Source organism: Arvicola amphibius, chromosome 5 (assembly GCF_903992535.2).
Source record: "Arvicola amphibius chromosome 5, mArvAmp1.2, whole genome shotgun sequence".
Taxonomy (NCBI): domain Eukaryota; kingdom Metazoa; phylum Chordata; class Mammalia; order Rodentia; family Cricetidae; genus Arvicola; species Arvicola amphibius.
This window is the reverse complement of record NC_052051.1, coordinates 150,199,096-150,224,123: the sequence shown is the minus strand read 5'-3', so window position 1 is coordinate 150,224,123 and position 25,028 is coordinate 150,199,096. Positions and strand designations below refer to the sequence as shown.

The 25,028-nt window shown below is 48.6% G+C and overlaps 1 protein-coding gene across 1 annotated transcript in view; it reads right to left on the bottom strand.

Annotated features, from left to right (window-relative positions):
• St8sia5 (ST8 alpha-N-acetyl-neuraminide alpha-2,8-sialyltransferase 5) overlaps nucleotides 1–25,028 on the bottom strand; it is a 66,675-nt gene that overhangs the window by 20,564 nt on the left and 21,083 nt on the right. Inside the window, exons 2-3 of the mRNA XM_038331497.1 lie at nucleotides 23,228–23,335; nucleotides 3,436–3,528 (exon numbers count right to left, since the gene is read on the bottom strand). Of these exons, the coding sequence (XP_038187425.1) occupies nucleotides 3,436–3,528; nucleotides 23,228–23,335 (201 nt within the window). The remainder of the gene's footprint in view (nucleotides 1–3,435; nucleotides 3,529–23,227; nucleotides 23,336–25,028) is intronic.

Genomic DNA, 25,028 nt, shown 5'->3' with positions numbered 1-25,028 from the left:
GAAGAGCATGAGATGTCAGATACAGACAGGCACGGTGAAAGGATGGCCATGAGCAAATCAGGAAGGGAGGTCCTAGGACCCCCGCTCTTTATTCTCCTGCTTCCAGAACAGGGAGAAAGAACTGACTCATTAGGAGTTAAAGAGATGGCTTAGTGGGAGCACTTCCCTGCATGCATGAAGAGTGGAATTCAGAAAATGCTGGTTAGGCACAGTGGCCTGCCTATAATTCCAGCCTCAGAAGGCTAAGATGGAGGATTCCTATGGGCTAGCAAGGCCAGTCATACCACTGAGTTCTGGGCTTGATGAGAGCTCTCACCTCAATGAATAAGACGGAAGAGCAATAGAGGATGATTCTTGACATTGACACCTAGCCTCCAATGCATGCACATATGGAAAAAGAAAAGAAACTAAATGACTTGATAGTGGAATTTTGTGGTGGTGGCCCCAGAAGACTGATGTGGGGTTCAAGCATCATACAGAAGATCTGGAGGTAGAAGGATGAGAAGTCATGAAGACAGTTTACATGCTTCCTCAGCACTTCCAGTCCAGACCTTGAAGTGCCCGTGAAGAAATTATAAGTTTTCTAATTTAAAAGTTAACTGTTCTTCCTTTGAAAACTCCAAGAAATATTGCCAACAAGAGCTTTCTGGGATCCCAGTCAAACATGTAAAGGCCTCAAATATTTTAATTCTGAGAAAAGATAATCAGGGACCTTCTGCTTTTGAATTAAGCTCCCAACTAAGGTCTGGGTAGGCGTTGTCATGTAACTCCCTGGAAGCATTCCAAAACATCTATCAGACCACACTCCTAGGCACTGCTTCAAATCCTATCCACAGGGTCCCAAGATGCTCAAGAAAGGATCTAGGTGCACCATGACTCCTATGGTGCCACCGGTTCTGTTTTCCCCTCACATGCTGACCCATAGCTGCTCTGGTCCTGCAGCTCCAGGACCCAGCAGCATCCTTCTTGTCTCAAGATCTCATATGGACTGTCCCATTTGAGATCTTCTTAGCCTAGTTAACAACTGTCACCCTACAGACCAGAACTCTCTCTACCCTTCCTTGGCAAACCTTTGCCTGGCATCACCCACCCTCAGTCAAGTTCCCCACTACCCTAAGAGTTTGTCTCCTTAAAGTTACTCATGTCTGTTTCCCCTCTGGGCTATGGACTCCATGAGAGCTGGGACCACAGCGGTGCATGCTCAGTGCAATGAACAGCAGACAGCAGAAGGTAGCTTCATTCATCTCTAGAAAGGGCACATAGATCACCGATTATGACAGGGCTGTAACCCTGGATTATATCTGTATCTGGATTATACAGATAATCCAGCTGGGCTATCTCAAGGCCCTACTCTTGGGACTTTCAGCAGCTGCATATGGAGGCTGCTAGTTTGGATCTTACACATCTCCTAAAAGCCTTTGTGTTGAGGCCTGTTTCTCAGAGTGATGCTATGAGGAGGGTGGGGGACCTTTAAGAGGTAAGGCCATGTGGGACATCTCAAGGTCATCAGGACATCTCAAGGTCATTAGGACTGGCCCTTGAAGGCACCAGTGGGAACCTGGTCTTTTTCTCTTTCTGCTTCGTCATGAAGACAGCAGCTTTGCTCTCTCTCCTGCTCCCTGTGATGGCATACTTCCGCCTCAACACAGCCACCAAAGCAATGGGCCTCCTCACCTTGTGAGGACCTGACTTTGCAGACTCCATTTTAAAGAAGGAGATTTATCTTAAGCCATATAGTGACTGGGAGCCTACCTCAGTTCCAGGGATGTGCTGTGATAGTGAAATTTGAATGTATACTCTAGAAATAGCCAATTAAGGAGCTAAAGAGCAGGGTCATAAAATTTAACGAGGTCCAGATGTTTTCTGCAGACACCATAGTCCTCACAGACATCCTGACAGCAATTTATGGTCCTTGGTTAATAGTCTGCGCCCAAAGTTTGATCAATGATTTCAGAAATCGTCTTACTCTGTACCCTCTTCACCCAATCCCAACACCTCAAAACATGTATCCACCCTCCTTGCAGATGTTCCCCTCTAAAAACTCTCCTCTCCCCAGCTCGGGGCCTCCCTCTATCCTCACCCACTGCATTAATGTGTTGGAAGAGTGTGGTTCTCACTGGGGTTTGTTAAACAAAAACCCTCATGTGTTTTGCATCAGAAATTGGCCCCATGGATTCATTTGGGGCTCAGTGACATGGGCATCACAATCTCCAAGTTATTACCTCATTATATATTCACTCTAGTGATGGAAAGTTCGCTGGTGCAGATTCTGTGTCAAACTCAGAAAAACTGCTGTTGCCACAGGAGAGAGGAACGGAAAGAAAGAGAGTGGAATATCTACACCTGCTGAGTGCCACTGCCGCCCCCGCTGCAGCCTCCCAGTTGACACCTGCTATCCATTTTATAAACTATTTCCACCAGTCGACAGCAATGCCTAAGAAGCAGGTAATGCCACCTCCATTTTATAAGTTAGGAAAGGCTCAGAGAAATTAAGTAATTTATTTGCCTGATAATTAGAGCATGCAAGGCCCAGAATTAGCTTGCAGTCCCAGATCTGCCTGAACCCAAAGCCTATCTTTCTCCATGACCCACACTACCTGGCTTCTACCATGGGCAGAGTCCTTAGGATCATGTCAGAGGACCATGAGTCCATATAAGTATCTAGCATTACCTTTGTATAATTTTTATTTTGTCCATGTCCAAATGTAATTGTTTCTAAATACATTCAGACCCTGACATAACTACCACCCAGACACCCGAGGTAGATCTGCTGGCTTCCAGGGAGTCATAACAAGAGAGGGAAAACTGAAGTAAATGGCCAGCTGTGAGACTCGGGTCTTCCTCCCACTGGCTGGACGAGCACTGCAGACAAGGGACTATGGGATGGGATGGGATAGGGGTGCCTATAGCAGTGTGTCGAAGGAATCTCCACACAGAGATATTGTTTGTGCACCAACATGCTGCGAGGACACACTAGACCTTCAGGAATTAGAACGGGGTGAGAGAGAGATACTTCACCACATACCATTTTGTGACACTTCTTGGATTTTGCATCAAATAATTGACAAATCAAAACTTTCAAAGAAATTACAATTGTCAAAGACAGCATTAAGTGGGCCAGGCTTAACCCAACTGTACAAAACACTGAATTTCAGGTCCGACAGTCCAGGGCCTCTTAGATTTCTACCCAACAGGAGCCCTGCAGTGATAATCGAGGCAGCTGGTAACTGAGCTGAGGACTTTCACACCCCGTCAGCAGAGGTGACCTTGCAAACTTGGCTTTCCAGGGCTTTCTAATGCCAGGGGAAGGTCTGATTTCCCCGCTATGATGTCTACCTTGTGTGTCTTGTCCCCTTCGGTTCTGGGGTCTACACACCCCATCCCACCTCCACATGCGACTTGTACCCACTCACAGCCCCGGCGGAGCACACTCACATGGACAGCACCTTCACGTCCAGGATCTCCTGCCTCAGCTCCAGGCATCTCGTGGAGTTAAATTCTAAAGGCCCCTTGTAAAATTCAAAGTACCTGAGAACCAACAGAGACAAAGGTTACACAGCGAAGCAGCCCGGGTTTTCTAGGACCTGCCAATGGTCCTTCTGTGAGAAGGAGCTCATCCTAGTCCAAAAAATAAAACCAACCAACCCCATCACTGGACTCAGTAGGGTGCTGGCTCTAGGTAGGAGCAACCATACTGCATTATAAGTGTGTATAGGAACAAAGCCCACTTGGGCCAACACTGAAAGGTGGTCACAGGCTTCATTGCAAAACTGTGAGGGAGGAGAGGCGGTGGGCTTTATGCACTCTGATCAGACAGTGGGAGACCGGCAGCACCCAGCAGCCAATCTGGGAGGCAGACAATGAGTTGCCCCATCATTTCCTGCCCTTTCTGTCTTTCTCCGACTCTTAGGACAACGTCCTATGACACAGCCACAGGCAGAGCTCAGATTGCCCCAGATTTTTCCATTTACAAAGCATTTCCATTCCCATCTGCTCCCTTAGCGCTCTTGTTCATGCCGCGCTGTCTCGGAGACATGACCACTCTTGCCCCATCTGTTTACCACAAGAGCTGGTATACCCACAGTCCAGAGTCAGCTTCCTGGGCAGAAGCCAGGTGATCCTTTCTTCATGGGTCTCTCCCACTTCCAAGGTGGTTCTGTAGCTGGAGCTACTGGAGCCAGGAATGTGGGATCCCAAGACCGCCGCAGTCATGACTCAAGAGTATATGGACTGCCACACTAACCATGGGGTCAGCAGTCTCCTAAGAAGTAACCCTCTAGAATCAGAAGCAAAAGAGGCACCTAGAGCCATCACAGAACCAGAACCAAGTGCTGGAAACGTAGGCATTCTTGGAGCATGTCTTAGCATCTTCCAACCATGGCAGCAGCTACCACATATGCACCCTATTGCCCAGCCAATGCTGCAGACAAGAGTATGAGAGTAGAATGGTTGCCTAACGTGCTCAAGGCCACAAAAATAGACCAAAAAATGTTCTATTCAATGGATTGTCTCCTAATTCCAAAATAAGTTGGCTCCATATCTTTATGTCATAAAAGAACTAAGCAGAACTCTTAAGAACAAGCAATTGAGGATCTCTTTAACATCAAACTCACTCTCCCTCTGTTTCCCTCTTGTTTCTGGCTCTCTCTCGCTCTCTCTCACTCGCTCTCTCTCTCAACTCAGCTTCAGAACCTAGATCAAAGGCCTGCACCTTTGGGAGCGTTCATGTGGCCCCTACCCCTTGGCTCTATTTTGGGGACTGTGGACCACAAGACCCTGAATTTCTTGTAAACAACTTGTTTTCCTCTGCTCTGAGCAGCCTGTAGCTGCTTTGAGCATGATACCCTGATGGCAGGGGAGTGGGTTCTGATGGGTCTGCAGCTGAAAGATCTCAAGAGCTGGGGCGTGGCCAGAGCCCTATATAAGCTGCCCCTGAGCACAATAAAGTGGGTATTCTTGGCACTCTTGTATCAAGGATGACCCGCGTCCCCATGTCTCTGTCTGTGTGCGTGTATTTTTAAATCTCCAGGCCCCTTTCCCGAGGCACACGTACCGTCTGGTAGTGCAGACACTACAGCTCTACACCCTGTAACTTCATTAGAACAAATAACATCATATTATCATAATCTGCCTCTGGTCTACAGCCCTTCCAAATGGTGAGCATCTCAAATGTAGCAAATATGTCCTTGTCGTTTCTCTCCCATCTGTGCTACAGAAACAGGCACACTAAAGACTACATTTCCTAGACTCCTCTGAGGCTATGGCTTTAGAGACAATTTAGGTCCAACCAATCAGAAACATACTCACGAGACTGATTCCAAGCTGCTCCTTGAAAAAGATAAAAAGGAGCATGGGACAGACAGAGGTGACATGGTTCTCAAACACTACAGTCATGGCAGCAGCGTGCATGATGGTCCCATTGCACAATGCCATGTGACGGCTCATCTTGGTTGTCAGCCTGACTACATCTGGAATTAACTAAAATCCAAGTGGCTGGGCGTACCTGTGAGAGAGCTTTCTTAATTAGATCATGTCAGGTGGGAAGATCCACTTTCAGTGTGGATCTTCTGAGGTGGGAAGGTCCACCTTTAATGTGGACCACATCTTCTAGCCTGTCTTATTCACTGTTCTACTGCTGGGAGAAGATACCATGACCAAGGCAGCTCTTATAAAAGAAAGCATTTAATAGGGAACTTGGTTACAGTTTTGTCCATTATCATCATGGTAGGGAGCACGGTAACATGAAGGCAATTTCTGGAACAGTAGCTGAGAGCTACATCCCGATCCACAGAGAGAGAGAGAGAGAGAGAGAGAGAGAGAGAGAGAGAGAGAGAGAGACCGACTCTGAGCTTGGCATGGGTGTTTGAGACCTCAAAGCCCACCCCCATTGACATACTTCCTCCAACAAGGCCACACCTCCTAATCCTTACAAATAGTATCACTCCCTGGTGACTAAACATTCAAACCACTACATTCCACTTTCTGGCCCCCATAATCTGGTAGCTATCACAGAATGCGAAATACGCATTCAGTCTAACTTTACAGTCTCAACTTTATTTCAAAGTTCAAAGTCTCTCCTGAGACTCTTGGCAATCTCTCAACTATCACTTCCTGTAAAACCAAAATCAGAAAAAACAGATCACATACTTCCAACACACAGTGGCACAGGATATGCATTACCATTCCAAAAGGGAGGAAAGGGGAGCATAGTGAGGAAATACTGAACCAAAGTAAGACCAAAAACCAGCTGGGCAAACTCCAAACTCTGCATCTCCACCTCGGATGCCAAAGCACTCTTCAGATCCCCAACTCCACTTCTCTCGCTTGGGCTGGTTCCACACCACAGCTTTGCTTGGCAGGGATCCCACAACTCTGTCATCTCCAGCATCTTGGGATCTCCAAGGCGATCCAAGCTTCACCTTCACAACTTTACACAATGCGCTCTCTGGGCTGTCATGCAGGAACACTCCCAACGCACACCTGGCCTCGGCATCTTTTCTTAGCCATGGAGGGAGATTCCACAACTTGTTTCTTGTATCCTTGACTCTAAAACAAGAACCATGTGGCCAAAGCTCCCAAGTTCTACTGTCTGATGGGGGTGGAACTTGGCCACTTCCTTTAATTACATTTATATCAGCTTTCTGTTGGTGGTGGGTTCCTTCGCAGCTGAAGCTTTTCTTTAACTCCTTTCCACAAACTGGTGAGGTGTTGCTCTGAGGTTATAACTCCCTTTATTCCATTTAGCATCAGGTTTTTCTTTAAACCTCTTATGTTCTTGAGCACTGGACTTAGCTCCATTACACTTTCTGATGCTCCCTTTCTCTTCAAGCTATACATATTGTATTGGGGTGGGTGGAATGTGGTGATTTGAATAAGAATGACCCCCATAGGCTCATAAATTTCAGTCACCAGGGAGTGACACTATTTGAAAGCATTAGGAGGATTAGATGGTGTGGCCTTGTTGGAGGAAGTGTGTCACTGGAGGTGGGCTTTGTGGTCTCAAAAGTCCATACCAAGCCCAGAGTCTGTCTCTGCCTCTCTCTGTCTGGCTCTGGTTCTGGCTCTCTCTCCCTCTATGGATCAGGATATAGCCCTCTGCTACTGCTTCATACTGCTCCCCACCATGATGACAATGGACTAAACCCAATTCAAATGCTTTCTTTTATGAGAACTTCCCTGTTCATAGAGTCTCTTCAAAGCAACAGAACAGTGACTAAGACAGAAACTGGTATCAGAAATGGGGTGTCACTGTGACAATCCTGACCATGACGCTTGTTGTAGGAATGTGGAGAATTTGGATAACTAGAGTAGAAAAGCTACTGAACATTTTAAGGGGGGGTTTACTGGGCCCTCCTATTAGGAACTTGGATGACGGTGATGTTGATGGTGATGTAGATCATGATGGCCAGACTCAAGAGGTTTCAGAGGACAAAACTATTAGTAAATGGCCTAGAAACTGTTCTTGTGATATTTTAGAGAATAATGTGGCCGCTTTCTGCCCTGGTCCAAAAAAATCTACCTGAGGCTAAATTGAAGAGTTTGGGGTTAATGGAAGTAGCGAAGGAGATTTCAAGGCAGCCTAGTATTGACTGTGCTGTGTGGTTATTGGTAATCACTCATATGCAGAGCTATAATGAAAAGTAGCAAGCCAGTAAGTAAGCAGCACCCCTCCATGGCCTCTGTATCAGCTCCTTGCCTCCAAGTTCCAGCCCTGCGTGAATTCCTGCCCTGACTTCTTTCAAATGAATTACAATGTGGACCTGTAAGCCAAATCAACCATTTCCTCCCCAGTGTTCTTATGGTCATGGTGCTTCCTTCCTTCCTTCCTTCCTTCCTTCCTTCCTTCCTTCCTTCCTTCCTCCCTCCCTCCCATTTATTTTTGTTTGTTTCAGGTTTTTTTCTTTGAGATAGGGTTTCTCTGTGTCCTGGAACTCGCTCTATAGACCAGGCCAGCCTTGAACTCAGAGATCTGCCTGCCTCTACCACCTGAGTGCTATGATTAAAGGCGTGCGCCACCACCACTCAGCACATGGTGTTTCGTCACAGCAATAGTAACCCTAACTAGGATCTAGTATGTATAAAGGTCGTGGAAGAAAGAAGCTTTTGGTCTCTGCCTGCTTGCTCTGGCTCTCACTGGCAGCTCCTTCCTTCACTAGCCTGAGAGTCTACTTCTTCATGATTCCAGGGTACACTGAAGAGCAGCTAAGACATCCGGGCCACCACACAAGCCCGTGACCTTGGCTCTACTTCCTGCAGTTTTCCAGTCACACAGCGGAAAGTAAGGTCTGATGTCTTGCAACAGGCAGTCTCATTTGCAACCGGACCCTGCAGGTGTCACTAAGCTATTGGAACCGCAGGGTGAGTGAAGTCATGATCCTAGGCTGCCACTAAGAAAAACTTCAGATACAAATGTTTGTCAATAAAGCCTAGAACAGCGGTTCTCAACCTGTGGGTGGTGACTCATTTGAGGGTCAAGTATCAGATTATCAGATATCCTGCACAGCAAATATTTACATTATGATTCATAACAGTAGCAAAATTACAGTTAGGAAGTAGCAACAAAAATAACTTTGTGATTGGGGGTGGGGTGGTCACCACAACATGAAAAACTGTGTTAAAGGGTCACAGCAATTGGAAGGTTGAGAACCATTGGTCTTTGGAGAGCTGGAGACTTGTCAACATTACTCCTGTGTGTACAAGTCGTCTGGGTCACTTCCTCTGTCTCTTTTCAATCCTACTTTGAACCAAGGCATTGTCTTCTCTCTGACCAGACTCCCCTCTCCTCTGCCCAACCATCCTTCCTTTTTCCCTCCAGTCTTTAGCATTTGGTCCTCCTTTCTCCTGAATCCCTAACATTGCTTATACAGGCAACTGAACAGTTCTAAGCAGTCTTTGTACCATGTGTCCAGGGTTCTAGGTTGAGAGGTTTTTAGAGCTGGGCTCACACCCCTTCTTATCCACTGCTATAATCTGAGCGTTTGGGGTCCCCCAGAATCCATAACTTAAAATGCCAAGCTCTAAGATGATGGGATCAGGAGGCAATGGGATTAGATGAGCCCTCTGTTTTTATCCACCCTATACGGATAGGATAGAGCCCAGGTGAACGGCCTTATAAAACAGGACTGAGAGAGACACTTTGTTCCCCCTACCACATGAGGATATGGGGAGAAGGTGTGTCTATGAACCAGAGAATAAACCTTCTGAAATTCAGACTCCCAGTCAAATCTCTAGAAATAAATTTCCACTGTTTGGCAGCACCTCAGACTACGTACTCTGTTTCAGACAGCATTTGAGCCCTGCCACTTCTAGCCTTAGCCTTGTCAACACTAGTCTAGAAAGACTGAGTGCTACGTGAGCAGCCATGATGCTGTTGACATTTCCAGGAAAGTGTATCACACAGGAAGTGTTAAGAAGCGCTCACCCCCATCGCCCTGCCATTGAAGGGCAAGTGCTGCCAGCAGACACCGCAGGGAGACCCAGGAGCAAGACAATGGCCTCTCTGCCCTCAGCTAGTTGACAGCGGAGCTGAGTCAGGGATGAATAACGCAGAAGTTTCTCTACCATCTGCTCCAGTGATGCTGCCTTCTGCTGAGCTCACTAAACCTCCTTCCGCCTCCTCCTGGTGACAGCCCATGCCAAATCCTGCCTGGTATTAGGTGTCCTTGATCACCCTGCCTCTGCTAAGCACTACAGATATGAAGACGGTCACTGCTGGGCATGGTGGCACACACCTTTAATCCTAGCACACGGGAGGCAGAGAGAGGCTGATCTCTGTGAGTTCCGGGCCAGCCAGGGCTATATAGTGAGACCCTATCTCAGAACAAAAGGAGTGTTTCTGAGGCCTTGACCACTGGGCCCTGCCCACCCTATGGGACTGTCCCTCTTGGGGTTCCTAGAACTGTGACAGACTGGCCTTGGAGTGCCTCTCCCATGCCACTCACCCAAAACCGCCATTCCCAGTCCTTCCTTCTGCACTCTGCACACTCTGTGCCTATCATCCTTGCCCTACCCACCCTAGGGTCAGAGACAGGCAACCTTGAGCAGCCCCTACACTGTGGAGCCTGAAGACCGGAACCCCTGCCTTGCCTCCCTCAGGCCACTGGTCACACTGCCTCCTAACTGGCCTAGGACTTTTTATCGGCCCTGTGTGGAGAGCTGTGCCCTTGTTTCCGGAACTAGTGAGTATAAAACCCCTTCCCTCGTGACAGGCATTTGCATATTTGTATCTTACCATTTCTAATTAACACAAATCCTAGGCCCCTGAAACACCCTGAGCCAAGTCATCCAAAGTGCTCCGTGACTGTATCTGAAACCTCAGTTTTGCAGTTGGAAAAAGGAAATCAACGATTCCTGCTTCTTTCCCCCACCCTTGCTGGGCTCTGCTCTTGGGGGTGCACTGTTCCCACCTGATCTCTATGGATGACACATTTGATGACACAGCATTTCATGGAACACAGCCACACTGGGAACCCCGAAGTTCTGCCTGTGACAGGAAGCTGAGAGGCAGAAGCTGGGCAAACAGGGAGTGCTCTGGGGCCACGAAAAAAATGCTCACATTCTTTTGTGTATTCCCTCATGAGAGTGGCAGGCGCAACATGAAAGACCCAGCTACAACCTGCAGGAAGAATCGCACGTGTGTGTGACAGTACCGGGGGAGGGGTGGCCTGTGAGGAGATGATCCTGTGACCTCTCAGAGTGATGGGATGGGGACAGCTCTTAAAATGCCTTTTCTATGTTTCCTGTAATGGTGTGGTGATTCTTTTGCTACTGAAAACTGCTGAGGTGTGTTCTTTGCTTTTAAGCTACAGACCTCCCTATAAATATTCCCTGGCTTCACTTGCGCGTGGGGAATCTGACCAGAGCGCCCCTCCGCCTTCACTAACTCCTCAGGCTTTGTAAGTGAGTGAGTCACCGCCTCTTCTTTCCATTCCGGAAACACTATCTCTGCTCGGCTCAAAGGAGAGGGAGCTGGCACCGCAACCGGCGTCTACAGGTATAAATAGCCTAAGAGCCATGTCAGAAGCCTAGCTCCTCTCCAACACCATTTGACTTCCAACAGTCAGCTCCAAAGCTGGCTCCAGGCTGCAGCGGTCCTGTCCCTGTGCCCTCGGGAACCTTGTGGGCTGGTCAGCTCTGTCTGATAATCAGGGGACAACCTGCATTTTGAGAAGACGAATGAAGAAGGCTGGAGGGTCCTGGTGGCTGGGTGTGGCTTTCCTTCTCTCACCCATGGCTTTGCATGCTGATGCCCCTCTCAACAGACTGGAGCTGGCCAGCTGCGAGGCCACACAGGGCCACTCATCTGCTCCAACCAGCCTTTCCTCTGAACCCAACCACAAAAGCTCCCTTGCTTATTTCCTCTTCAATCCATCCAGGGTTGCATCCCCTTCCCAGGGTATCAGGATGGTCACAGAACTCTAGGTCCAGGTAACCAATGGTGTGAGATGGGGCCACTGCACTCTTTCTAATCACACCCCACCCTAGTGGTGTCTAAGACCCCAGAAACCCAGGGAGGTTCCCTGTGCCGCATAAGAATGCAGCTGTTAGGGGCAGGCGCAGGAGGAAGGGAAGCTGCCAGAGTTCATCAGTTTGGGCCTTTTCTTTCTGTAATGCCTAGGGCATTCTAAGAGAATGATAGTGAGATATCACCCTGCTAGAAACACTTCTCCTCCATGTGGCACCTCTGTACAAACAAAATTAGGAAACCCTCCCAACTCCATTAATTAAGCTACATGCCGGCAACACAGCCTGTCTGAGTGATAGTGGGCTGGGTTTCAGTACCGCCTGATTCGCATCCTGCCCAGCTGTGTGAAGCAGCCTTCTCCTAGACCCTTAAACCGGCTCGTTTCATTCCCTTAATAGCTCAATGAGATGTGCTTGAAATTCAGGCTGCAATCAGCAAGGCCGCTTGCGCAAGGTCATCTGGCTAGTTGATTATTATACCAGGAAAAAAAAAAAATACCCTCAGGCTTCTGAGCACCAGAAGCCAGGGTCTCCATCACTTCAGTGCAGTCCTTTTCCCAGCTCTGACAGTCAGGACTCCCTGGGGGCTTCGTCAGTCAGCAGCCCCCTTCTCTCCCAAAGGTGACAGCCCTTCAGCAGATCGGTGCTATTTCCAGCAGCATAAGATCAGCTGCCGTCTGGAGCCAGCACACACCCCATCAGCAAATGTGCGGAAAGCAGTCACAACGTTGCGGCCTGTGTCTTCCTGGATAGGTGCAGAGGGACGCAGGGCTTCCTCCTACCAGCCACCAAGGGCCACAACTGCCAGAGGAGTCACTGCAGGGCCCTCCATGCCTGCTCGGCAATCTTGGACTTAACCACTCTCTACAGGATGTGATTTCCCTATGCCAGGAATCACCAGAGCTAAAAGGTCTACAGACTAAAAGACAGAAGACCTGGTGACATGGCTCTGGTGACAAGAACTCATAAACTCAACCACTGGGGAGGCTGAAGCAGGAGGATCGTAAGTTCAAGGCCTGTCTGGGCTGCAGAGTCGTTTCAAGGCTAGCCTGGGAAACTTATGAAGATTCTATCTCAAAATTTTTAAAAATAAATGATAAAAGAAGGCCATGAATATAGTTCAATAGTTGAGTATTAGCCTTACCTGTGCAAACGCCTAAATCCAACCCCTAATACTGCAAAATAATAAATAGCAAGTTAATAAGATAATTAAATAAAAGCTTGCTGTTCTGAATGCAGCTCTAGAGAGTCCTGTGATCAGTCTGCTCTGCCACACCACTCCCCAAAGTCTGCGCTGTCACTTCTGCCATTGGTTGGGGTCTGGGTAAGTTAATACGGACCCAGGAGCAATACCAGATTCAGAGACCCACCCTCCCTTTCCCATCTGCAGGACCTTGATCTGGTGGCCAGCTCATTCCCTGCAAGCTGACCCTTTCTAAGCCAGCCCAGGGAACCCTGAAATCACCCCTGGTAAGGTCCAGCTTAGCCCAGGATGCTCACAATATCCACCTAGCATTGGCTGGGCACTCACTGACCCTGCTGGGCTTTGGCCACCAGCCCCTCATGCTAAACCCAGACCTGTACGCTAGTCACCTCCTCCTTCTTCAACTCCCTCCAAATCTCTGCCTCCGTAGTGACCCTGGTCTCAACCCCAGCATGAGCTGTACTTTGTTCTGCATGTCTCACGGAGGTCTGGCTCTGGGTCAAGGCTGCTCTTCTCCTATGTCTTCCTAGTTATTTCTATCACAGGTCGACCTGGTCAACATTCCCAGGGCACCTTCCCACCCTCCCTTCTCTACACTACCGTCCCCTGGGCACATCCCCACCTGCCCTAGACAATGACTTACACATGATTCCTCATGGCCTGCCTGTGCCCCTTTCAGTGCTAGGGAGGGCTTTTCTCTTCCACTCACTGGAGGTTTGCTGAGCCTCCACTGTATGCCAGGCTATTTCACATCTAGCAGTAATCAACGAACCCGGCAAAGTCCCCTGCCTCATGGAGCTTCTGAACATAGTGGCAATTAAGAATGAGCACTATGAACACAAAGCAGGTATGAGGCTGGAGGGAATCTGAGAATAGTGGGTCGGTGAAGGCCGCTCCAGACAGGGAACACGGGGAGGGATGCAGACCTAGGCAGATGTGTAGCCAGCAAGAACTGGGCCAGCTGCAGGCATAGCTGCAGTAGAGTGATTGGGACAGGGTGGTAGCATCAGAAAGGCTGGGTCGTGGGCCACCCTGCAGGAGAAGAACTCGAAGAGCATGCAAGCAGGGCCCGACACAATATGATTTAAAAGTTCACGCTGCTGAGGGGGTTATCACAGCAGAAGAAACTCTGCGGTGTAAGGAGAAAATGCATGGCACCAAGAGGTCACAATCGAGGGAGGTGAGACAAACCCAAGCAGCAGTGCAGAGAGGCACCCTGCAGAGTGTGCTGGTGGCTGAGTCAGCACTTGAAAGAGCAAGATCTACAGTAACTGCTCAGCCTTACTCTTCTCCAAAGGGCTATGTGATAGAGCCCTCAGATGACATGGGAAAACGGGTTTGGGTGTGAGCAGCAAGGTGAGTGGCCATGGAATGCTCGCTGTGACCTTCCGCCATCAAAGGGAGGTAACGGGTAAGAACCAGACACCCATGGGACACACAGAGCAGAGGGCAAAACACGTGAGATGCCATGAGCTCTTAGAGAGAGCAGCGGTGAGGGGCAGGCCTGCTGGCGGTCCTGTTGTTTGGGTGGTAGTGGACAGAATGGAAAGAAAGGCGTGTAAGAAAAAGGAAAACCAGGATGTGGAGCCCAGGGACCAAGAGCCTTTCCAGGGCACAAGGGGCAGCTCTGCCCAGTGCTAATGGGGTCAAGAAGGAAGGGAAGGTGCCACTGATCTGGCTACTCAGAGGTCACCAGTGACCGTGACAATAGCAGGTAACACGCCATGGGCATGGGTTGGGTGTTGGCAATGAGGTCCAGATGAGAAGCGGAGCTGGAGGGATGTTGAAGGCAGGATCCCCAGGCAGAGGAGAAGAGGAAATGGGATTGGGAGCAGCCGGAGGGAGGATGGACGGACGCTGGTGTGCTATGATGTGCAGAAAATTCAACCCCAAGATCCCAGCTGCGCCCCAGGGAGAGGTTTACACTCAGTGTGAGGAAGCACTTCTGAGAAGGAGTCTTAGTGTCGGTCAAATAAGAAGAGTACAGGACAATGAAGACCGTGTGCAGGGTCTGTAGCTTTTAATTTGTGCCCCCTGATCTGATTATCAAGTAGACACTGGCTTCCTGGCCCAGCCCCAGCTTCCTTCTCTTTCCAGTTTCCCTGTCTTTCTGTCCTCCTACCTTTGCCAAGTCCTGGTGAGCAGCACTGACGAGACAGAGGAGCAGGCAAGAAGCGCAAATCCATGAGGGAGGAGAGAGGGGCGTGGGTGGTGACGGGGGAGGAACGGGGTATCTGGGCACTGCCGGAGTGGTGCCGAGGTTGAAGAAGAAGGGGTTGCTACAGGATGAGATAATTGCCGAAAATGGGCATTTTATAACAGAGAGTTTATTCACACGGCGGCTGTGGGGAAAATGTGAAGACAGGCACAAGTGTCAAGCTAGCCTCCCCAAGGGTAGGGTTTCATGGTGCTTGTGGAATAAACAGGAGGGTGGTCTAAGGTGTGGGAGAGGGGACTGGAAGTGAGATGAGCAGTGGTCCTCCCTGTGTAATCCAGCTCCAGGGCACTTCATAGGAGGGCTGTTAGGACACAGTGGTTTGCCATGGTCTGTGGGTGGAGTTTTGGCTTTTTGACACCAAGAACTCACCCACCGGGCACCTGTATGGGCTGCAGCAGAGAGCTGGTTTTTGTGTTGACAAAAGACCCGCATGTCAGAGGCATCGGCTCCGGCAAAGCCAGCAGGAGATTGGTGACATATGCTTGGCTCCCCGACCTCCAAAGTTAGTGAGTTTTGAAGTTAATCAGGCTTTTCTTCAATTTTAAAGAGGCACAGCCCAAGTATGGGGTGCTACCTACCTCTCCAAGACAATGCCCTGGATGAAGGGCAAAGCTGGGATCAGACCCTGCCTCCTCTATTCAGGGAGCCTCAGCAACGCCTGCGTGAGGCAGAGCAAACTGAGATAGCCTTACCTGTGTGAGGCATTTTAACCTTGGAGCCCTTGGCCTGCTTCTGGGCAGGTGACAGACCTTTTTCTCAACTCAATAGTTGAAGTAATGCCCCCAGTTTGCAGGAACAGAAACTGAGGCACAGAAGGTTCATGTAAGTTAACTCGCAAGTTTAGAGGTCACAGAAGGCTAGGAGACTCTGCTGAGATTTGGTTACAGTGCCCAAATCTCAGAGATTGAAAACCCAAAAAGCAACACCATCTAAGGAGCCTCCTGGCACAGCGCCCCCCCCCACCAACAGCCTCCTCTGCCTGAAGCCTGATACTGTCAGGCTGTGGGAGGAAAGTGGGAAGACACCATATTTGCTCTGCTTGTGTGTTTCCCCAGCACCCAGCCAAGCACACTCTGCCAAACCTCACTCTCCAAATCCTTCTCATTTGGATGGAGCCCAAGAGTTCTTTCTCTCTTTTGTGTCCCCTTTACATTTCTGAATACTTAAAAACCCACCAGAAAGGTTCACACTGAGCCAGCCCGAACTACCCCATAGGGCAGCTGCATCTTACAGCCTACAGCCGGCAGGACTGAAGGGCAGGCATGTGGGCCAGGCTACCAGGGGGATTGCTGCCCAATGTTCAGCCTCACCGCTACACCTGAAGTCCTGCTGTGGAGGAGGGATTACTCTGAAATGCAGACACCCCCCTCCCAGGTACAGACAGAGACAGCCATTTTCCATAAAAATCGGGAAAATGCTAAACCCAGAGGTCAGCGAGTCATGAACCCCCCCCTTCTGAATGGTGGGGGAGAACAGAAGACAAAAGTGGGGGAAAGATGGGGAGGGTGTGAGTGAGCCAAGAGTACTGTGGCAGAAGCCAACAACACAACTTCCTCAAGGAAGCGTGGAGTCAGGTGGTCCTTCTCATTTTGGCCCAACAGGCAAGGGCAGAGATAGATGGTGTGGATGGTCATGTAAGTGGTTCTCCCCATCATGGCTGATCTGCGCACGGCCCACAAAGAAGACATCCTGTTACACCTGCCACCAGAGCCGAGGCTCTAGCATCAGTACTGCCCGGGCTGACTGCTCCTCCTCCACTTGCCACCCGCAGGTGACTCCGTTTCCTCACCTGTAACATAGGATAGTAACCGTGGCCAATGCAAAGGTGTAATGGTGAGAATTCCCAGCTGTGATACACAGAATATGCTTAGCCAATGCCCGGCTTACAACCACACCCCGGTGATGCCAGGGTATAGGAAGGGTCCTCCAGACCCAAGTCAGGTCTTAGCCACTGCGGGCAGTCCCTCTGACTTTCACACCAAGTTCTAGTGCACTTGCCATCTGCATCCCACAGTGTAGTGACTAATTATACATGGTCTCAGGGAAGAAGCCACATAATACAGTATTGGACTGAGTTCAGTCAAGTTTCTCCCAACCTTGAAATATGACAACTCCAGTCCCATGCTCCACAGGACTTGCGAGACACATGGCTGCTCTTGACCTTGATTGATATCTGACCTTCAGCTGGCTCTCTCGGGCCTTTGACTTCACCTTCTGATGTTTGCTATGGTGGAGGCAACCCTCCATTTTCTATCCTAGAAGCTACTAAGCCAGGGCAGTGCCCAGCCACAGGCAGCTTGGTGGCAGCAGTTGGACGAGCTCTGCTTTAGGCCTTGGGTTGGCTTTCTTGGGTCACCTCTCCCTTCCTCCTCTGGTCATACTGTTAGAATGGAGAGCCAAGGTTGGAGTGAAAGCCCCGAGGCACCAATGAGGTCAGGCTGCACCTGGGGCTCAAGGGTCCAGAGTATCCCCAAATGCCTGCATAGGTACCAGCCCACATCTTCACGGAGAGAGGCTCTTTAGGATTCAGGGTGTCTGAGAAAGCTCCAAAGCACGTATGTGCACTTTCCAAGAAAGTCCATGTGTGCAACGGCAGAAACTGCCTCCAGGGCAGGCACAGCTTACGGAAGGCAGACCAAAGGCAGAGATGGTAGAGGGGGCATTGGCAGGCAGACAGGACCATCATGTAGAACAGAGGACAAGCACAGCACAGAAACGCTTGTGCTATAGCTCTAGGCTAGGCTGTCAGCCATGGGTGATGGACAGTTCCTTGAGTAGGGGAGGGGAGTTTCTCCTGCCTTAGCTGCCCTCAGCAGTTTGACTTGGGGGTATCTTTACCTGAGATACCATTAGGCTATCTTGGGTTTTTTGCTTTTCCATATGAAGTTGAGTACTGTTCTTTAGAGGTCTGTGAACAATTTTGCTAGGCTTTTGGTGGGCATTGCATTGTAGATTGCTTTTGGTAAGATTGGCATTTTTACTATGTTAATTCTGCCTACCCAAGAGCATGGGAGATCTTTCCACTTTCTGGTGCCTTCTTCAATTTCTTTCTTTAAAGATTTAAAGCTCTTGTCATACAAGTCTTCCACTTGTTTGCTTAGAGTTACTCTGAGGCACTTTATGCTGTTTGTGGCTATTGTGAAGGGTGTTGTTTCTATGATTTCTTTTCCAGCCCTTTAATCATCTGTGTACAGGAGGGCTACTGATTTTTTTGAGTTAATCGAGATCGCATGAGGAAGAGGATGCAATGTTGTCCACCCTGTAGACAAAGTGGGCAATCACCAAGGAGACGGCTTCCTTCCCAGAGGAGCTGCTGAGCAGGCAGGCAGGCACACAGGTCAGACTAGAAGAGCTAAGGCATTCAGTTGGCTAGAAAGAGGCAAGGGCTCTGCCCTACCTCCCTGAATGGCCTTATCCATTGCCAGGTGCGGGGATATCCGGGAGGGTTTCTCACTCAGTTACCACAGACATATAACTTGCCTTCACTGGCTCTTCTCTGCTTTTTACACACCTCTCCCCAACTTTCAGTTTCCCCTTTTCTCTCCAGGATCCCAGAACCCCCAGGCCACACATCCATCTGCTCTTCTCAAGAGAGAATCTTGGTTAGTTCCAACCTGGAAGGAAGGACTTTGTTGGAGGAAGGCCCGTTTGTTGGTTCCCGGCCAAGAGCATTGGGAGATGACAGGGTTGAATCCAGAGGCCTGATCTGGAAACAGAGGGACTGGAGTTCGCTCTCTTACCATAGCCTCTGTTTCTTGGTCAGCTCATCCTCTTATGCTGTCACCATCTACTGGGCTTCTGCTATGGCAGGTGCCACCATATACTGGGAACTATAAGAGAGCTCACAACCACGCCCAGCTGAAGGGATGAAAGCATGAATTCATACTCTGAACACGGGAGCTGTCCTCAAAGACTTTCCTACTTGGTTGAAACACTCGTTTAACATTGTTGGTTAACAATTACTCCATTCTACTCATTAAAGCAGCTCCTTCTAAAGGATGCTTACTGGGCAAAACATCATAGAATTAACTTGAAGTCCATAAAGCTGGACATCAATGTATGTATAACACCCTCTCCAGCTCAGCCCGAGTTTGGAGATTGTCTACTAGACCTGATCGATGAGCATTATCAGCCAGGATTTTCTTTGAGGCTCCGTGTGGAATTTTTCAGACTGGCTCTTTCTCCTCGTAGCTCCTGCTTGAACAAGGACTAGAAACTGTTGGCTGGTGCTCCTCTTTACCCTATGGTTATATTTGGCTTCTCCTGACTTCCTTTCCAACCCTGTTAATAATAAAATGCTAACAGGCGGCACCACACTTCCACATACCACACAACTATGGGGCGTAAAATATGGCAAGCACTGAATTATTCAGTAGGTGAATAATACCATGAAGATATGCTATATCCCAGATACAAAGCTGGTAGGTGGGATGACGTATATGACATCTGTCCTTGTGAAGCTCTCCCTGGTGGCTGCATATCTGCTGCCAGGAGCTATCCAGTCCATCTTAAAAGAAGGCACAAGCTGCCCTTTCAGCCATGTGAAAAGTCTCCCAGATGCAGCCTTTTCCAATTATGTTCATTGTTCTTCCCACGTTTGAGAACCACATGCACTACGTGCAGTCTTTCACACATGGGGCCACCAGTAAGCCAACTGCTGTGCACAGGTCGGATGTCAAAGCTAGCTCCATCTGATTCCTGCCCTCCTCGTTATCACACATCGTGGCTCTGACCCTCACAAAGAAGCAGCTGAGGGGTTTGGTTTCCATCATTTTGTGCCCATTCTTGCCATCAGTTTTCCATCAGCAAAGTCAACACCTGGCACACATGGAAAAAAATGTGTGGTAAGAGACTCAAAAACAAGACCACTACTATTTGATAAGAGCCACCTTGTCAACCTCTGGGAACTCTATTCTTAACTATGTGTGGCTTACAGTTGTTCTAGGAGAGTCACACCTTATGTGTGGCTTCAGCTTTGTATCACGTCTTGTATTAAATAAAAACCCAAGCAGTACAACTGACTTATACTTTCTAAATAAACTTTCTTTTAGGAAAAGAAGGAAGTTGAGACTTAAAATTGATATTGTTCCAAACAATTTGGGGTTGTGTGGTCAAGACACTTAATCTGTGACCAAGGGTTTCTTGGTCACACGGCAGCTCTCCAAAAGGAACTCAGTTGCGAGGTAACATTGCTGAATAAAGAGCTTCCGAATTCCAGAAGTAATAGACTTGAGCAGGGTCTACACCTGAGGAGGCCCAGATGATGGGAAAGGGAGGATCTGAGTTATAAGGTGGAGGAGAGAAAAATAAAGAAGAAGGGAGATGAGAAAGGAAGAATAAAATGTGAGTCAAGAAAGGCAACAGAAAGCAAGAGCAAGGCAGTGGCTTCATATAAGGAGAGGGGAGGGGAGGGGAGGGAAGGAGGAAAAGGAGAATGGGGAAGAAGGGAGGAGGAGGAGAGGGGGAGGGACATTACTGAGGACAGGGACAGAGAAGATGCTGGCAGTTGGGAAGTTTAGGGACAGACCCTGTGTTTTTGCTCAAAGCTTTGGAACAGTAAAGATGAGGTGACACTGTCAGAAACCAAGTGGGCAGGTGTTCTGAGATAGGCAGCATGGTCTACATAGGACAACATGACTACACACATGGCCAGGCCTCAAGGGTCTGATGCTGGTCTCTTGGGACCACAGTTCTTCCTGTGTAAGCACATCCCACGGTACAGTGAGTGGTTAATTGTTGATTTTCTAAGTATTTTTATGAAGTCTTTGAAAATTCATACATGCATACAATGTGCTTTGATCACAGTTACTCCTCATTCCTCCTGTCTTCCTCCTACCCACCCCCACTTCACTTCATGCCCTTTTTTAGTTTACACCCTTCTGGGTCCAAACAGTGCTGCCATACATGCATGGAGATGCACCACCCACTGGAGAGCAGCAGACCCGCAGGGACCACTCTCCTAAGGAAAACTAACGCTCCCTCCCAGAGAAATCACCAACTGCCAACAGATCCTCAGCTACAAGTGGGGGCTCATGAGCCTCCCCGCCTCCGTGGTGGAACGTTCACTGGCTTAACCATGTCTAGGTCCTTTCTTGTACAGGAAACAACAGCTGCTATGAGCTTGTGTACAGTAGTCCTGCAATGTCCCAGTCACTGTCTCATCCTGGTATTTCCCGACCTCTGACTCCTGCGATCCTTCCACCCATCTGCTTTGATGATCGCTGAGGGGTGAGTGTGTGATTCCCCGCCTGTGGCTGAGCCCTCCACAGACACCACTTCTCTGCTCTCTGAACAGTTGTGAGCGTCTACATTAACCACCATTCCCTGCACAGAGAAGTCCTCCAAAGAGAGCTAAGAGCCGTGTTGCTCTATGGGTATATACGTTGTTAGACGACGGTTGGACGCCATTTCCATTTAGCAAAATAACAATAGTAGATTCATTGCTGGTGCCTATAAGCCCCCCAGCTGGGGGCTCCTGATCAGATTTATAGCACCAACAGTACAGTGCATGTATTCTCACGAATGGTTCATCTTCATTGCCAACTTTATTGAATTGTGAAGCACTGACAGGAGTATCAACGCACACCTCTGCGTGTGTCTATGAGGATGTTTCCAGAGATAAGACCTTGAGGGTTCTGACCTAGTGAGTGGTGTCAACTATCCATGTATTCAAATTTTGAATGACATTTTTGTAGAGGGTAGAACTGTGGAAGGGGTGATGGGGAAGTAGGCCACTAAGGGTGTGCCCTTGGGAGCCACATCTTGCCCTGACTCTATCCTGTTACTGCTCCACCAAACTCTACCCACCATGATGAAATAAAGCCGGTGAGTGATTGAATGAATGGGTGAAGCTGTCCTCCCTCAAGTATTTCTATCAGGTATTGGTCACAATGATGATCAAATGTACGCACTATCCATGGCTTTAGCCATTGGCTGGGAACATCTATCCAGAAACAGCCTCCCTGGCGCCTGTCCACCCTACTCACTCCAATATATTCTATCCAAGTTCTTTCAAGTATCTCTCTTTCCCAGGAAGCTCCCCCAGGGATTCGGATACCTGCTCATTTACCTTGACCACATCACTAGGTGGGTAGGACATGACAAACCACCAACCAACAAGGGCAGCTAGACATCTGAAAGGGGACCTTGGTACACTCACTGTTCCAACAACATCCCAGGATCCTGCTCAGCTGGCCATGTTCCCACTGCCCACATGAACAAAGAACTCTGGTCCCAAGAGGCAGGCATCAGATTCTTGAAGCCTGGTCATAATGTGTGGCCATCCCACACACTCGGGTTGCTCTGTGGACACGTGCCCACTTGGTTCTGACACAGTAGCCACATTTTTACTTTGTCAAAATTTTGACAAAAGCAGGCTCATTTGGGCCCCAGCAAAACACATCACTTCTTCTCTGCAAGGTTGAGTCAATGTTGAGGGTCAAGACTAGCTGCAAAGAAAGCTCAGGCCTTTTGCTCAGGGAAGCAGACCTGGCAGTAACAGTGAGAAATACTTATAAAATTGAATATATATATATACACATATATACATATATATATGTATATATATATATATATATATATATATATATATATATATATCAAAGTATAAAACAGCTTAATTAGCCCCAGGAAATTATTACCTGGCAGGTCTCTGTCATGCTTAGCTCCAAACACAAAAAGCATCTGGTCTTGTCCACCCAATTTCTCCTCACAAAGGATGTGTTCACCTATGAATATTCTATTTTTATGCACCCAACAAACACCCTAGCACTCCTCCCATGGAGGCAGAAGGCCCCTTAGTTACTGATTTTCGCTTAAATGTTGCAACAGACCAAGAGGAAATAAACAGGGGAAGATGAAATGAATGTCACAGCACAGTGTTTTCTTGAAAGAAGCGACTCTGCCCCAGCCCTGGGAAACCTCCATATCCAGGCAGTGAACTTGAAAGCAACAGGGAACCCCTGCCCAGTATCCACTCCCTGATGCCACCACACCCTCCTCCACTCACAAGCATTTACCACCTCAAGTCTGGAGTCTTTGCTGTGTAGACAAGGCTCTTGCTCTCACCTGCAAATGGGGGCTGAAACTCAGAGCTCCCATCCCACCCTACCCAGAAGGCCAGTGTCTCCATAGTGTTACAGCAAGGTCCTGTCCCTCATCCCTCATATTCAATCCACCCCTCCAGTAAAGGACACGGGAGGACCCCAAATACAAGGAGCTATGAAAAGGAAAAGTGAGTCACTCCTCCCTTGAGGCAGCTCTAGGGACAGGCAATGGGGTATAGACTGCAGAGTCCCATCTGTTTGGGCTTTCCCTTCCCCCACCATTCACTGGGGTTGTACCTGGATCTGAAGTCACTGATGTTCGGCTCTGTTGAGCTGTTGCTGTCATTAAAGAGCCCAGTCCAATTGGCCTGCTGGTCGCCCCTCTGCCAATCAAATTGGAAGCCTCTGGCAAAAAAATGAGGCAATCGATATATACACTCATATGTTAGGTTAGGCTTGTCTAAGAGCCACATTCTGTCGTTATAACCATGCGATACAATTCTATGATTATATACCAGAAGAAGAAGATGGTGACAGTTCCATTCATGGGGATGATGGTAGCAAGCCATGGCCCTCTGTCATCTTTACTGCATCCTTCCCTTACGCCATCCTTTTCACATTTTACAGGCAGGGAAACTGAGGTTTAACAAGATAAAAGTCACAGGGCTCTTCTACCTCCTCTCTGGTGCCCTCCCTTAATTCCTGTTTCTAGAGACTCAGCTGAGAAGAATGCTATCACCAGTACTGGGCCAGACAAAGATTTTAATTTTAATGAGGATCCCACTTCGTGTTTAAAAGGAGGGACTTTGCACATTTGTTTCCAGTCCCTCCCAAACCTTAGGGTGATGGCAGCCAAGCAATGAGTCAGAACATGAACATGGGGAGGAGGTAGCCGAAGGGACCAGAAGCAATACTGAAAGACAGCAAGCAGATGGGCAACTGACTCAGGTCAGAGACAACAGCATCCTAATGGCCTTCAAGAAGTAGATCCATTCCTAGGACACGATTCCAGAAGGAGCAGGAATACAGAGGGTCAGGACATACAGGTGGGCATGCGAGATGGTACCCAAAGCAGGAGGACTGAGTTACACTTATACATGGAGCATTTAGGCACCCTCCCCTACATGTGTGTACATGCAAACCCTCACATACCAGGTCCCCTTCCCGCATTCCCCACAGACAGCCGTCAACTTGCTCCTGGGGAAGCTGGCTCATGGAAGAGTACTGTAGCCAGAGTTGCCAGTGCCTAAGAGCCTGCCTGGGAGCTGTAGAATCCTGGTGGTGCACTACCCAACCCTAACCTCTGGTCTGGTGAGAACTGTGACTCTCATAAGGGAAAATTGACCAGCTTCTAAAATGCCGAAGAAGAAAAGGGGGTGCCTTCTTAAGAACCTTGGGACAAACTTTCTCCAGCTAGCACTAAGAACACCTGAGGTTGAAGAACCCTTTTTGTGGAACTGTCCTGTGCTGCAGAAGGTGTTGAATGATGTCCCCAGCTCTGACAGTTGTATTTGACCTCCAGCTTGCTTGTTATGATTATCAAAGTGTCTCCAGATGTCAATGATTCCTGGAAGCAAAATCACCCTTACCAGGAACCACTGCTAAACAACAATGCATAGAATTTCCAAAGCCCTCTAGCAACGGCCTGGCCCTTACATATGAGGAAACGAGTGACCACTTCTGGTAAAGGAAGCTTGAAATTCAAAGTCAGAACAGAATTAAGAAGGAAGGAAAAGGGGAGCTGTGGGTAGGGGGAAGAGGAGAGAGATGAAAAAACTTGGGAAAATAGTTAATAAAATTATGAATAAGTAGTGTCTTAATACGGGATGGGGACAGCAGATGGTTTTTGGAGTTGTTCCATCCATACCCCTCCAATTGACTGGTGATCTCAGTTCTCTGCACTTCTTGTGGTCTCTGTCCCCATATTTCAAATGAAGAAACAGCCTAGGATGTCTCTGGCATCTTTGAGTGAAAGTCCAGCTCTTGTTACCATTCAGCTTGTTGAGGTCGGTTTTTCTCTATTCAGAAGACAAAGAATAGCAGTTCAGAATTGGTAGGCCTGGGCCCTTGAGCACCAAAGGCTGGGGATCCTGGAATG